Here is a 16,068-nt window from a genome sequence, read left to right as displayed (position 1 = left end):
CCTTTTTCATTATTTATTTGTATCATCACTGCACAAGTAAAATAAAAACCCACAGCACCTGCCCCTGGCTGCAGATTTGAGGCGCTGTGCGTTTGAGTCGTGCTGCTCTGCACCATCCAGATAACAATGAGTGGTTCAGCTGTTTCACAGCAATAAGACCGGTGATGTGGATGACTAAGAGTGAATACATTAAAATCACCCCACCCCCTGATTTATAATTCAGCCAACACTTTTGCACTGAGTGCCGATGCACTTGAACCAAAATAGCGGGCGTGCTTGGAGACGCTCCCACAGTTCATGTGGCCAACACCTACCACTGAGCTGAGGACTGGTTGAAGGAACGTTTTCACTTCACACATAAAGTTGGATTATTTCAGTGCAGTCTTTTTTTCTTAATATTCAACCTGTCCGTCTTTCAATGTGCTTAAGATACATGGAGCATGCCACAGAACAATCGCCTCTTTCATCCCTCTTACACCTGGTATTTAAAATGAGTGCAAGCAATGTTAGGTGGATGCAAATCAGCTGCAAAGACTGTGTAACCTAAGATCCAAACAGAATGCATGCAGACCACCTCCAGGTACAGGTAGCTCACATCACAACACATTTACAGCTCGCATTGATTTGTTTTTCTATAACCACATAGGGTGTCCACTCCAGACATATATGACATTTGCATAACGGGTGTAAAAACTGTTGAATTCAAGCACTATGAGGCAGAATGATACCAAACCAGTGAAATAATGTTTCTACAACAGTAGCTAATAAATAGGTTATGATTTTATCTCAACTTATTCCAATAAAAAATATGCCATTATGTACCATTACTGTATTAGACTAAAATTGCAAAATGTTTCCTTGCCTGGAGATGGTTTCAGTCAATCCAGCAAACACATAGAGAACTGCACTAGTAGCTCACTGTACATCTAAAACTGGAACGAGAAAGTGAGCAATCCACTGTAAGCATTTGCTACTGATGGAAAGTATGATGAGTTGTCACAGCTATTAATCAGTACGATGTGTGGTAAGGGAAGCGTGAAAGGTCAACAACAGTTTTATTTTTCCACCCTTATAAAAGTTTCCACTGCTCATGTCCAAGGTGTGTTGTGATTTTAAACTGCGTTTCAGCATTCGGCTCTGCCTCATACACCACTGTCATTTCTCAAATGCAAAATGTTAACAATGTGGTACGTAGAGCATTAAAGGAAATCACAACTTAACAGACATCTAAATAACAAGTTACATTTACAATAACTACTGTGAATATGTCGTTTCTTGGACGTAGTGCAGACTGTGGGGACTCACAGAGTGCCGTTCAGACAGGTGTGTGCAGCAAATGTTTTCAGTGAACAGTTCGTGACTGTTGTAATTCCCCCTACAGAGGACAGTATGAACAACTACATTCCCGGCAACACAGTCTTTTGTGTGCGTTTGTCAACTGTAACCTCTGTGAAGCCTGTGTTGTTTATACTCACTGCTTATAGTATATGCTGCCATTTTATTCTGTTGTCAATTCAAGAAGCAGCGAGATCAAACGCTGGCGGAGGCAGCTGGCTGTGGCACTTGTGGCAGCAACCTCAGCCTCCACTGACTTGCCACAGCAACTGCCATCAATGCAAAAGAGATGCCAAAGAACATGGCACGACAACTTCTTCTTGTTTGTGGCATCTCCTTGTGAGATGCCAAAGTTTGTTACACACATCTCTTCCGCACAAACTAAACATGACGTTATTTTAGTTCTATATTTGCCAGATGCTGAAATGTCAAAATTTTATGCAAGCTAGTTAAATCATTGTGAAAGTCTGGGGATGCAAACATGCTTTGCCATGGCAGAGGAGCCACAGCTAGCTCACTGACACTATTTGCAGCCTGTGCATACAACTGATAATAAAGAACCTAACTGGAGTTTGGTTGCAGTTCTCACCTGGTAACAGTCTATATGAAATACTCCTGTCCCCTTTTAAAAAAAAGACATTCGAGAACATTTTAACTCACTGCTCATCTGAATAAATTAATCATCTAAAGTGACATTTCTTGTTTAAAGAATGTCACTTCTACTGGATTTAGCCTTCTTTAGTAACAGTAACAGTGCTTGTACAGTTTTTAATTTGATCATCATTTTCCAATACTCTTTAAAATACGGCAACTCAACTGAATTGCTGTTGATGGCTGGTAGTGAAGCACGGCACACTATTTTTTCACTAAGCTACTGTCTACTGATTTTCAGAATGTTTCAGGCTTATCAATTGTGCACCATACTCCATCGAGTAATAATGAAATAAGGATACCAAATGTAGTAACATTGTAAATCTCAACTACAATGAGCTGGGTCACAGACAGAGGGTTATTATTAGGAGGATATTAGAGCACCAATATCAGTACATATAGAATCAGATGCCACATATTCCTACAGCTACAACCCAGAAAATCTCTGAGGGCTGAAAAAAAAAAGCCAAGTTGGTTCATATCAGCCAACATGTATATTCTCTCCCTGCTTTGCCTTCACACACTAAAAGATAAAAAAGCCTCAGCACTTTGAGCAAGGGAATTGATTATGGTGCATAGTGCTTTGGTGACCTCCAGTGGAAAAATGAGTGCATACAAAGAGCAAGTACCACTCTGTTCCCAAAGAGCATTAAAAAATCTCTCTAAAAAAACACTGAAGGTAAAGAATGAGTAAGATACATGCAACTTATAGTTTGGATAAAAACTAAATGTCAGGTTATGGCTATTGAGCAAACCCCACAGCCAAGGCTTTAAAAGAAGAGACTACAGCTGAGATGCACAAGATGAACAGACTGAGCTTTGAAAATGTTCAAGAGGGAGGTACATTCACAACATGTCTGGGAAATCTGTATTCAAACAACTGCCTTTGTAGATGTTACCTGGCAGCTGAGTTGGAAAATGCCAAACAGTGAAGGTTCACCAAAAGAAAGACAGACAAACACTGAAGCTGTTGCGAAGCCTGAGAGAGCAACTTAAAACTCAAACCATATATATCAGTACCTTATATATTTTTTAGTTACAGTAGCAAAATGACTTGTTTGCAAAAGCCTCAATCAAATCACTGTATTCATGTACCTTAGTAAATAATGGAACAAGGTTACATGACATGAGAAAAGCCTTCGCAAATCTGGTGGTAGAACATGGTGGGAGTGAATTCTCTGTTTTCGGTGAAGTTCTGAGTGGTGACATCTGTGAGCAAATACAGGGGGCGGTAGCACAGGCAGCATCAACACCTACAACGTAACGAAAACCGATACAATAGCTGGAAACAAACAGCCTCGTAAAGTTTGTAATGTTTACTTTCTGAGAGTAATGTAGCTTAATGTCATGCATGTCATTCTTAGGACTTGCCGTCTCTGCTCGCCTTATATTGTATACATATACAATTTGGAGGGTTTCATAACAAATCAATTTGTTTAACTCCATGACAACTACATTACCTGCTGGTGTGTTGGTGTGTTGGTGTATGGAAGGAAACAGTGTCACTTACTCTGAAAGCTGGGTTGGCTCCCAGCTCCAAGAGACATTTGACTGCTGATGTGCACAGGTTAGACGCAGCGATGTGCAGGGCCGTGCCAAAATCAAAGTCACTGCAGGTGGCATCTACTTCTACAAAACAGACAATCAGGAGACGGTGATATTTCACAGTTAGTAACAGAAGCCTCAAGTTCACCATCATTAACACCGAGTCATCAGAAAAACTCAAACCGTGCTCCTGCAGAAGGATCTGCCTCTGTAAATATACAGTATCAGATACATGCAACACCAGCTCCATCACACTTAGTGTTCAAACAGATTAGAGATTACACATAGACAGTTAACTTTCATTTAAATATCAATTAACAGGCATACAATGAAATGAACTTGACTTTGTGACTGACGCCTGCACATGCAGGGCGGTGCCAAAATCAAAGTCACTGCAGGCGGTATTTGCCTCTGCAAAAAAGACAACCAGGACTTGGTGTACATCCCCAATTGACTGGTAGAGACAGCACAGCCATGGGCCAAAATTACAGACTGCAGTTGTTGATAAAACATCTTACTAGTGGAAATTAGTCTGCCAAACCAAACAGAACACAAGAGGTAAATTAACATCAAAGACGTTAAGATAAGAACGCTTTACTGAGTTAATAGAGTTATCTTAAATTTGCTGAGCAAAGCCTGGAGCCCCCTCAAAACTGCAACATGGACTGATATAAAAAGACAACAGCAAACCAGCATCTGGGAACCGGCCCCAGGTCCATTACTGAGTCACTGACACAGCATCTGGCAACTGTTATCAGGGCCAAAGGTGGTCCACAACAGCAGTGATCAGGGGCTTCTGTTTCTCTACTATCTGTACGCGCCATGCTGGGACAACTGAGGGTCTGTGATGTTACAGTATGTCATCGGTTTACTATGACACAACCTAACCATCTCACCAGCTCCTGTTGGTCAGCTGCTACACCAGTTTTCTGTATCTATGGCACAAACCAATACAAATCTGCATGTACTTCTTCTGCATGTATACTTAGTTTTCAATTAACCATAACCACTAACAGTTGACATCACCACAAGTGAATCATTGACTTTACTGAAAACATTTTCATCATAATAAAAGGCAGGAATCCAATTTATATTCCTAATGTGTGGGAAAGTAAATGGCTTTAAAATCATGAATTATGATGACAATAAACACACATACACACAGTGTAAATAGGCCTATCATTCATAAATGTCTGTAGGTCTATTAAATAAAACCCAGTGCATCAAAACATCCATAATATGATGTGTAAACCAGCAAAATATAATAAAACATGGAAGATTAGAAGCTAGGGGTAACATGGAAAGCAATATGTTTGTATCGAGTCAAGGCCTCAGTTGTGAGAATGAGACTGTTGATGTTTTACAGATCCCTGGGTGCTGCAGATGCTGTTGGTACTGGAGATGTGGGTCCCAGTGTGACACCAAAGTCAAAGAGAAGAAGGAAGGCACAGTAAACAAGTTCAGAAGTAGGAACGGGTCTGCTATCATGACTTGTAGGAAAACATCTATATCATAGTTATATATTTATATTTTTTTATGTATCTATTTAGTATTTGATGCAGATCATCAGGGAGCGTTATAGACAACCAACAGGCAGTGTGCTGTGCAAACAGAATCCCAGAGCATTGCAAATGAAAGGAGGAAACACTTCAAACTTATCCATGAAGCTCAGATACAAGCGGAAGATCTGTGAGTGTTTCAGTTGTTGATTTTACATTAAGAACATGTTGTCATAATGTTCATGTTCTGAAATGTTATACTCTGAATGTAAGTCAAGACAGAATCTGACACACAGCGTTCACAAAGGCTAATGTAAGCTTTGTATTGGCTGGTCATAATACAAGCTATGTGTAACATTGACATTTTGAATCATTGTTTTCACACTATTGTATTATCGCCACTGTGTGCACAATGACTACATGTTCATGTGTCTGTGCACACTGTGTGGGCAGAGGCTTCTGTTTCTGAGCAGTATTTACTTACTGAAGTAATATTTCCCCTTCCTAAAGACAGAGCTTCCATCATCTTAACTACAGCACCGTTAACGAGGCCTCATCTGCTGACTAGTGATTTTTTAAAACTGGACTTTACACTGCTATGAAATGAGTGACTGTGAAAAGTGTTATCCATTTACTTTCAATCCTGCTGCCACTCTGAAGACATTGAGTTGCCATTAAGAAGAAGTAATGATATCAAGTGCCTTCCGCTGATGTGAAAATGGGGTGGACCATTTAGAGAAATCTTACCACATTATGCAAAGACACCAAAAATTACAACAAATTACAACCATATCTGATTTATCATCTACAACAACAAGACTTGGTCAAAACCTCATATGTGTCTGGATTGCCTATGACTGCAGCGCTGTCACACAGTAATCACCAAACATAAATCAAAGACAGACTGGGCTATGATTTCAGCTGCAATTTCTTATAAACACTCAGAGAACATTAAGAGAGACAAACTGTCTTTCTTTTTTAAGTTATTTTCTATTTTTTTGGCTTTTAACTTTATCACAACCATAGAGGAAAAGAGAGAACGGATAATGTGCGACAAATGGACAGAGACTGCCCTTGAATCCCGGGCGTCTGGAGCAAAGACTCAGCACCAAAGCCCACGCTTTACCACATAAGCTAACAAGGGACATGATTTTGTCTCTCACACAGCTCACAGCTGTGTGTCTGTGGATATTCTCATTCATCCAGGTCATCGTTATCTCTTGGCAACAAATTGAATCTAAGGCAACTGGACTTGTATCTGTCTACTAGTCTGACTAGTGAGGACTAGAATAAAAGGGTTTTCTATGGAGTTTTTCCTCAGTCGATGTGAGGGTCTAAGGGCAGAGGATGTTGTTATGATGCCATGTAAAGCCCTTTGAGATAAACTGTTTGTAAAAACGGGCTATACAAATAAAATTGCCTTGCCTTGCCTTGTCTAGTCAGACCGATGCGTTGTGAACTGATGAAGCCCCTTGGACAAATACAGGTCCAGTTGCTTTCGATTCAATTTGTTGCCAAGAGATAGTCTAGGTGTGGAATCCATGACAGTTTAGTTTTTTCTTTACTTTCATCTCCTAATGATAGAGGTCATGAAAGTAGTTGATTTGTTGTAACGGATGTGAGGCTCAGTGTGTTGGAAGCACTCCTCTGCTTCCCTGCAGTCAGGAAACCGGAGCGGCTCACCGTCAGTCAGTGAGTGGGTCAGTTGTCAGTCAGGGACATTCACTGGCCCTACTAGTGCAGTCCAGACTTCAGCCATATACTCCACACAGTAAACTACATTAAGTCAGGTTGCATTGCAGGCATTGAGTGTAGCCATTAAATGTAGCTTCTGTAAGTGTGTCTAATAAACTGACAACTCAGTAAGTTCACTGCAGGAAAAAGATTAATTACTACGGTCTTAATCCTCACAGCAGTTGGTTTTGGAAACAGAAATGTCTAGCCCTGTACTGACTGCTGCGCTGACCTCCCCCCCTCCCTGAGTCTCATATGGCTGCTTCTCTGTCCTCACCTCCGGGCTGAGAGGCCTGCAACACCACCTGGATGAGCTGCGGCACATCAAAGTAGGCGGCGTAGTGCAGGGCCCTCATGTTGGTCCAGCGTGAGCGAAGGTTAGGATCAGCACCCAGGCCGAGGAGCTGGCGAGCAAAGCTGGCCGCTGTGTCTGCATCACCTGAGGAACAGAGAGGAGATACAACTATTATTGTCTGTAGGAAGGGAGGCGGGGGTAAAGAGACATCAGAGCAATTTTCCCATATGAACTATCGACACTGTCCAGGAAATCAGTTTTCCTGTCACGCAGGCAGCACACAACCAGAGATTGCACATCTGAGACATTTCACACTTAGTGGAAAAACTCCCATTTGGTTTCGACAAGAGGCGGTGCAGGGGGGGGGGTAATTGTCTCTGTAATATCAGTCAGATATTACACAGGCTTTGTACAAGGGTGCTGGAAGGGTAGAGTCTGTTTAACGTCCCTTTCAACTGAGTCAGACATTTGCATTCACATATACAACTCCTCCAGGTGATGTCTACTAAAGGTGCAGAGTTGCAGAGCATGTGTAAAAGCAGCTTATGTCAGCTCTGGAGTGTGTGTTTAACAAGTAATTCTCATGATTAATGGTGCTTAGCAAGTCATAAAGGATTATGTTCAGTTGTAAGAGAAGCGGAAAACAGTAAACTAACAGCAAGACAAGGCAGCAGATGTGTGTACACTTTACAGTCCTCTTGAGAGTGTTTATTCAACACCCTGTCAATACTGACCAATGCCTGGGGCCCCAGCCTTGCAGCAGTAGTGCAGGAGGCTCATATCAGTCAGTCCATCTCGATCATTCACACCGCAGCCTCTCTTCAGAATCTGTGCAAACACAAGATGTATAGTGAGCCACTGAGGATCTGGTGTCACTGTTCAGATATATTATATATTGTTCAGATATATTACATGATGGACCACAAAGTGACGCTCAGGGACTCGGATCTAATGAAGGACAAGCAAGCCTGCTCTTCACTCCACTCAAAATTGTTGCACAAGCTAAAATTGTAAGTAATTTATCTATCTATCTATCAAGGGTAGCAGTTATTAAGTGAGAGAAAATAATCAGCTGCTCTTACCCTTGAGACAAGTACTCTACTGCACAATGTACTGCATTGCAGCTACTTTGTGTAACTCTGGGTGGAGGTGGACTGGGGGTGGCATGGCCTCCACCAACAACCAGAAAATATGTATGCTGTGTTTTGATTATCATACTAAGGCTTTCTCACTGTATTTCCAGTAAAATCATTCAATTTGTTGTGAACTATGACAAATACATTCATACAAAGATGGGCCTTCACTGAAGCAATGACATTTAACAGTATCAAAAGCGCATGCACAGGAAAACAAAGGATGCTGTCACCTCATTGCCGATGAGGTCAACGTTCTTCTGAACCTGGGGCACCCACTGCCTGAGGACAGCAAACAGCTCTGGTATTGTGGTGCTGGGATCCAGAAGAACCTCCCTGCACTGCAGCTCGCTGGGGTCAAAGAAGGAGAACTCTGGAGGTGGTGGGAGGGACAAACACAACACACGCTTGTTCACTGTAATGCCATTCACCTTGAATATGTTGAACTAGCAATCCAAATGTTTGTGTTAAGTTTTTAAAAGTCTGCAGAATCTCCCCTACCCTACTTCAGAGGAGGTCATCCATTAATTTATGCCGTTTAGCTACTTTATGTGCACTTATTTCACTGGAGCTCAGTGTGAGTCTCTTCTGCATTTTGCTTTTATTGATGGTCACGTTCGCTCTCCTCAGTGGAGCAGAGGACAGACGGCCTGACAGCTCGTTACATTAAGTGAAACTCCCACCGAGCAAACACTGACATAGGAAACCTGCTGCAGAGACATACATTAAGTTTATGCACAACCCTTGCTGTGCTCACAGAGGCGAAGGGAATCTGATGTGACAGTGGATGGCATGCAGTCAGCTAAGGCTCCACATGACCAAACACCTTCCTAGACTGGCACTCAGTCTATTCGTTGATTAGTCATTACATGTTTATGATACTTGAAAAAAAGTACACGTTTTTTAAGGTGTATTGGAAAATAGTCTGAGCCAAGGGCTGGTATTACACTACACACTACACTGAACATGTGAAGTCCAACTAGGGACGAGAGTTGAAATGACCAATAGCTCTAAAATGTTGCATCAGTTTCATGCTTAGTGTTGTCGCTGTGAGGCACGAGTTCCTGTCAGAGTCCATGTTAGTAAAAAATAAATACATTGTTGCAGTAGTTCATTGCACCACATTTCTCTCTTCTTACTAAACATGCCCACTTAGGCAAACCCTGGATGCTCAGATACATTATTATCTAATAAGTGGCTGTGTAGACTTTGTTCTTGCGTTGCTGACTGGGTGTTGTCAGGTCCTGGTGTCTAAGTGGTCTACACTCTTCTTCTCATCAACTATTGTTTGACTGACTATGAGGATGCAGCCCTAACATTGACCAAAACAAGTATTTACAACTGAGTCTGAAAAACCTGATTCCTGCTCATTAGTCTCCCTGGGCGCTGCGCTGATCAGATGATAAATAATCACTATTTGTCATCCCCTGATCATTATTTCAGCAACATGATCAACAATGCAGTGCAAATGTTTTGAACATTCCACTCATTAAGCGTGTTATCGAGCCTTTTAAAGGTTGTTCGGGTATGTGGTGAGTGTGTTAATTAGCCAGGTGCTCGGTGTGAGTGGATCCTCACCGTAGTCGCTGGGCATGGGTGCAGACGCCACCTGGTGGATGACCGGCCGCTGGTGGGAGGAGAGCGAGGAGTGGCGGCCCAGGACGGTGTCCCCCTCGACAGGCTCTGAAACATCCTCCTTTGTCATCTCCCCCTCAGGGCCCGAGGCTGGAACAATATTAGAAGTCCTATTCTGAGAAAACAAGTAGGTCTAATCTCAAAGCAGTGAGAGCTCCGCTCAAGTGATGGTGCTGATCTGGTTTCTGGATGTGTGTGCCTCAGATCCTGTTTCTCTTTGGCAACATGCCATTAAAGTAGTAAGGTGCTCTGTATTTCTGAGATGGACCTAATATTGTATACAATTCAGAAAAAAAAACTAAAACTGTTTAACTGAATAAAAATGATCTATAGAGCTTTAATATTCTTCTCTTCTTTTGAAGTGAAAAACTTTAAGACAAATCTGACATGTGAGTATTATAATTTCCCTGATTCAGCAAAATGAGACATTGCAGTTGTTACATGGAACATGTATACTCTAATATTGCATATCCCTTCTATGGTTTGAGGTCTTTTAACAAAAGGTGCGTTACACTCGAGGGGCAATGAGGCAATGTGTGGTACAGTAGAGACTGAGCATTCATAGGTAGGACACATCACAGCTAAAATGTCAAAACATCAAGGTAATCTGATACACAGGCCTTTGGATTACAGATTTAGAAGATCTGAATCAGACTCAGAATAACTTTCAGCTGACATGAGACAAAGCTGGAATGACGGTTTTAGTTTGATACGTCCAACATATGCGCAACCACAAGCCTTACAGTATCTTGAAATGGTTAAAGGGAAACTGGGAGCTAGGGATAAGGACAGAAAACTTAAAAGGTTGAACACACACACACGCGCACACACACAGGCCTAAGCCTGTAAAGGCAACACTGATCCTAAAATCTGCCCAAGCAACGAACACTCACTGTCATCTTCGCCTTTATCCTTTTTCTGGTTGATGTCCATGAGAGCCTCTCAGTCCAGCTATGTTAAAATCAAGAGATACAGACTGGGTCCAGCAGAAAATCTAACCAAGCAGCTCCCCCCCAAAATAACCCCTCCTCAATCTCCAATAACACACCCACCCCCCTCCTCTCCGATTATACCTTGTTGATCCCCTGACTCCCAAGTCCAGTTACTATTTACAGCCGGCACACTTTGGAGGGATAGCGCTCTGAGTTCTGACTCTCGCCGGCTGGAATGTCACTCTCACTTTTCCAGTCATGTGCACTGCTGACCCCACCGCCACCACGTCTGACTAGTCAACCATTAAGACCCACAATGCAGAGAATGTGGATGGAGGGTGACAGCGCAAACAAACATAGGATGAAAGGGCAGCAAAGTTGTGCTTGTGATTTGGACAAGTGCCCTTCGCAGTAAAGGCCAAGCATCCGCCCTTCCACCTCCACACAGAGAGAGAGAGAGAGGGTCCATTCAAGAAGCCACGGCATTGAGACAGTGACCCAGCATGAACTGTAGCAGAAACCTGACACCGAAGCAGCTAAATGGAATTCAGCCATGATGATTAACTTATCATTTACATGTCTGCTTGTGCTTTTCCTGCTATGACGTGTTGAAATGTCTCCTAGGAAAAAGTACCAATACAAACAGTGCCATTGAGACAATTTCAAATCCAGAGCCAACTCATTTGCACATGACAGCACCACATCCTGCAGCACATGCACGGACAGAAGACTGCAGGAGGATATCAAAAAAAAAAATTGCGTAGATCGCAAACCAAGGTCAGTCACAAGCTGACTGATTATCTCAATTATTTCTAACTGATCTGTTAAACAACACAAGATAGGCTATAAATGCTTGTTTCAGTCAGTATTTCAGCACCAACCTTCATCCTGTTCACCCAGCAGTGAGATGATAGGTTGGTTCCCTCTGCTTCTCTGAGGCCACTGACTGGCTGTCCAGAGATTAAGAGCTTGCAGTGTGACTTGGGACAATGGCCTACATTTGCAATAAGCCTCTCCTTGTTTGTGCGGCCCGTGATGTCATCCTGCTCCCATTCTCACAGCTGACGCAGAGACAAAAAGGTGTCATGTTTCAAACTGATTTCTCTGAACATTTCGGCACTTTTGCTGCTTCATGGTTCCAGACATGTTAACTAGCTGTTTTGACCGCCTGGTGTGTATGTGAATCTATGAAGTAAACACAACACAAGAGTACCACAACAAAGTTTGTCGCAAGGTAGTGGGAATGTTCATTAAATAGATGAGAATATGGAATTAAAACAAATAAGTGAAGCTTGTTTTCATTATTAAAATGCCTTGAGGCAAATGTTTGTGTTTTTTCTGTGGAGGTTTTGTTCCAGCACTGTGCAGCTGTGCAGGTTCTCTACTTGGAGGCCAGAAAGAAAACAGGTGTTTTCTATTGGTCTAATTAGACACTGCCTACATTGTTATTGAATACATGGGGTCTGGTGACAGCCATAGACTGTAAGGTGACAGCCTGCCACCCACTACCCTCCACCTGAGGAGAGCTCTCTCTAATTTAAAGAGCTCTGAGTCTGAGCATCCTACCAATGTACACACAAAACATATTGAAGTTTTCCACAAATACCCTCATGAATAATAATTTTTAAAAATCCATGGAAACTATAACTTGACGCAGTTACAGATACTGAGTTGTTCTCTCGTTGACTTAATTTCATTGTCCACTTTACCACAGATTAACCTGCTATTTCCTGTACCAAGCTAGCTGTAGCTAACGCTACCTCCAGGATGTCAGTCACAGATGAAGGGGACCACTCCCTCATCTCTGGCCCGTCAGGAGCACTGAAGGCGGCTGCAGCTGTGTGACTTTATGGGATGTCTGTCTCACTACTAATCAGATCGATGTTGCACACTGACTTCAGCTGCTAGCACAACTGTCATTTCAGCAGGTAGCTCACAGGAGACTGTTAGCAGCAGGTTAGCATGTTTAAAAGCCGACTGGGGCTCAGTGACAGGTAAATGACAACACATGCGTTTTAGTTGACCACTGGTATTGATGGAGAGTTAACAGCCATTGATTTAATGCTCATGTGATGTGGAAAAAGTTGCCATAGAGGTGAAACGCCTTCTTACGTTAGCGCCTACGTTAACGTTAATGATATCTAGCACAATTACTGGCCCGAGCCTCCCAGCTGCTTAAAATGCACTTTATGAATAAAAACTGCATTAAATAGAAGTTTGGCAGCTGACAGCACATCGCAATGTTTACGTTACCTTGGCCTTGCTGCTCGTTTCAGTTCGCTCATGGGGAAAATGCCTAGAAAAGCCAGGAGCAGGGTTAATTTCCGTCAAGTGTATTCAGCTTGTGTGCTACTACAGCACATCCTGATTTAGCTTTCAGAATAAAGGCGTCCGCTGTACTTCCGGTCTTCAAAATAAAAGTAGTAAAACTGAAATATAGGAACATTTAGTCACATTAAAAAGAGTGCCAATTTGAGGTTTATGGTGCATAAATATTAATTTCCAGGTTAAATTTAAGTTGTTAAAATGCTTCAAAAATGATTTCAAAATTGTAAGATGTTTGTGTTTATTGTGCATTTGTTTTAATGCAATGTTTTTTGTTGCTTTTTAAAATATATTATAATAATATTACAATACAAATATGATGGAAAAATTCAGAGCATTCATTTAACCATGTTGATTTCGGAGGTAGTAGGAAGTCTTTCTTGCAAGAGATGACACATCTTACTACTATGCAATAAACCTACTGATGACTTTCACAGTTCGGGGAGCTCCTCATCATGACTCTGTTATGGGAGACTGTGCACAACTTGAATAAAGAGACCTTCAAGAACAAGAGCGTGGTTTCACCCCACAAAATACCATGTTCCACAAGATATGTCTGAGACACTCATTTCAACAGCATAGGCTACACCCAAATGTCATGTAATATTTGCAACAATAGCCAATGTGACAGTTGGAGGGACAGTTACAGGATACATGTCCATAGCAATCACTCCATCCAACAGCGGTCATTTCCCAGGGGCAACATGGAAATGTGCAGGTTGTTCAATACTTGAAAGGCCATTCAGAGAGGCCACACTGAGGGCAGCCTAGCAAAGGGTGCTGTTTTTTTGTTGAACCTGACGACCCTGCAACACTTAAAGTTCCCTCTCTCTTCCCCCCTTTGTTCAAGTGTAGATCTGCTCCAAACAGTCATATTCCACTTCTCTCCATCCAGTAGCCTATGTATCGTGTTGGCCTTTTTGTCGATATAGCTAAGTGACAGAGAAGACAATGGTGATGGCCTATGCTTACCTTTTGCAAGTAGGTCTATGTAGAATATCTTACCAAAATATGCCTTAATAATCACAATGGATGGTGATTATTACTTTGATGCACTGTAAGATGCTCAAATTTACTTTGTAGAGAAGATACAAAAGTTGTGGTGGATTTTTAAATTGTCGAGTTGAGTGAGAATTGAGAATTGTTAAGTTTATCTGGGCATACAAAATTTAGTTATATTAATGTTGATCTCACACAACAGCCTCGAAAGTCATTGTACTGCTAACTTACTTACGGCAATTCCCTCAGCTGGTGAGGACAGTGTAACTGCCTCAGCACCGTTTCCATGGAAATGTAAACAAAACAGCCAGCAGTGATTGCTTTGCACAACCTCGGCTCACTGGCGCAAAAAACGAGATCCGGTCACTGTTTGTGTGCTTTTACTGTGTGAACAGCTACTTTCATTCATTTATTTATTTATTTATTTTCACCAACCAACCGAATGCGATGAACAACAGGCGTGTGTCCTCTGCAGGCTACCGTTTACCGCAGCGGTCCAACGGAACCAGGCCGGGATCAGCGCAGCCTCCTGCGGACAGGACGCGCCAAACTCAGCGAGAAGCGGCGTCCGCGGAGCAGAGTCCAGACAAGAGAGATCCGGTCCAACAGGACCGAGTGTGGAAAGAGCTGATGAGGGGTGAGAGCAGAGGGATCCGGGAGTGGTGAGTCACAGCACAGGCTTCAAACATTGGAGTTGCAAGTTAAAAGAAATCATGGATTCAGTTTGAAGTCAGTTAAAGTGAAGCTAACGTTAAACGGACTCAGCCTAACCAATTCATTATGGTCCACAGGGAGAAGAACTGGAGCTTTCTCAAAAACTATGATCAGATGGTAAGAAAATGTAGACTATGTAGGAAATGTTGGTTACTTTTAATAATAAGACCATGTTCAATTATAATTTAGTAAGCTGTCATATTCATCTTAACATCAGCCTGACACTGATAACACAAAGCATGCTCATTATTTGTAGGCTATAATGACAAGAATGATATGCAACTTTCAGCACTGAAGTTTAAGTGAGTGACATACTTTGTGCAAATGTTTTAAATATTTGAAACAAGTGCAATGTTGGTGAATTTGTCTCAAATATCATTAGTCTCACTTAGTTCTTTATAATGGTACTTTGTTCAGGTTCAGGTTCACTTATTAGTAAAATTTGGTCTACAGTTAAAAAAAAAGGTGCAATTCAAACATATCCTATCCACCACAAAACACCCTCCGCTCATAACGAATACCTTACCAGGCGCAAAGAACATCATAAGGGCACAGTAATGCTTGTGCATTTGTGCAGTTATGTCTTGTGATGCTGCAGCATCTTATTCATAGCCTAGATGGTGGCTGATGGAACAAAGCTACTTTTATATCGATTTGTTCTACATTTTCAGTAGGAACTGTGAACCTCTGTCTAGAGGGAAAAAGCTGAAATTCACGGTGTAAGAGATTGGGAATCATCATTTATAATGGAGTTGGACAGGACATGACTCACCAGTCAACCTGCTGAATTAGGAAAACTACTCAGTGGAATATCAATGTTGATTATAGTTTATAAAAAAGTGTCCCATGTGGTGAGTTAGAGCAGGATAACTCAGCCTCATTTACATTTTTACCTGCAGGCCTTACTATCATCTCACTCTGACTTTACCCCTGTGTGTCTGCAGGGAGAGCTGAAAACAGAGGAGCCTTTACCCAGCCATGTATCGCTCTTCTCTGAACAAGTCCCCAACACCACCAACCAGACGTTTGGCAGCAGACTGTCCACTCCACTGGGGAATGAAATGCTCAGACTGGACAGACTATTACTCTCTACTCGCTCCGGAGCCCATCACAGGCGCAAACACGATCCAGAGAGATTCTACGAAGATGATGAGTCACTTCACATCCAGGCTCCTGCACACAACGGGTTCTTAAACGTGGACTCTGCAAAGCTTTGACTTTATTGGCCATGTGGGGAGTTTGAGTCTGGCATGGTGTGGCTCAACCTGTAT

At 42.1% G+C, this 16,068-nt stretch overlaps 2 protein-coding genes across 2 annotated transcripts in view; one reads left to right on the top strand and one right to left on the bottom strand.

Moving 5' to 3' along the window:
* LOC311005685 (CAP-Gly domain-containing linker protein 4) overlaps positions 1-13,096 on the bottom strand; it is a 44,887-nt gene extending 31,791 nt beyond the window's left edge. Inside the window, exons 1-7 of the mRNA XM_083998207.1 lie at positions 13,013-13,096; positions 10,721-10,778; positions 9,771-9,917; positions 8,426-8,565; positions 7,794-7,887; positions 7,042-7,203; positions 3,497-3,615 (exon numbers count right to left, since the gene is read on the bottom strand). Coding sequence (XP_083854333.1) covers positions 3,497-3,615; positions 7,042-7,203; positions 7,794-7,887; positions 8,426-8,565; positions 9,771-9,917; positions 10,721-10,760 — 702 coding nt within the window. The 5' untranslated portion in view covers positions 10,761-10,778; positions 13,013-13,096. The remainder of the gene's footprint in view (positions 1-3,496; positions 3,616-7,041; positions 7,204-7,793; positions 7,888-8,425; positions 8,566-9,770; positions 9,918-10,720; positions 10,779-13,012) is intronic.
* A 1,434-nt stretch (positions 13,097-14,530) lies between these two features.
* On the top strand, positions 14,531-16,014 carry cimip5 (ciliary microtubule inner protein 5; the record flags this gene model as incomplete). Its single annotated transcript, XM_083997627.1, has 3 exons — positions 14,531-14,745; positions 14,875-14,914; positions 15,742-16,014. The coding sequence occupies 3 exons, from the start codon at positions 14,531-14,533 to the stop codon at positions 16,012-16,014; spliced, it is 528 nt and encodes a 175-aa protein (XP_083853753.1).
* Positions 16,015-16,068: the final 54 nt, after the last annotated feature.

The sequence above is a fragment of the Trachurus trachurus genome (assembly GCF_905171665.1).
Source record: "Trachurus trachurus genome assembly, chromosome: 22".
Classification (NCBI taxonomy): domain Eukaryota; kingdom Metazoa; phylum Chordata; class Actinopteri; order Carangiformes; family Carangidae; genus Trachurus; species Trachurus trachurus.
The sequence above is the reverse complement of the archived record's forward strand: the minus strand, read 5'-3'. Positions and strand labels throughout refer to the sequence as shown.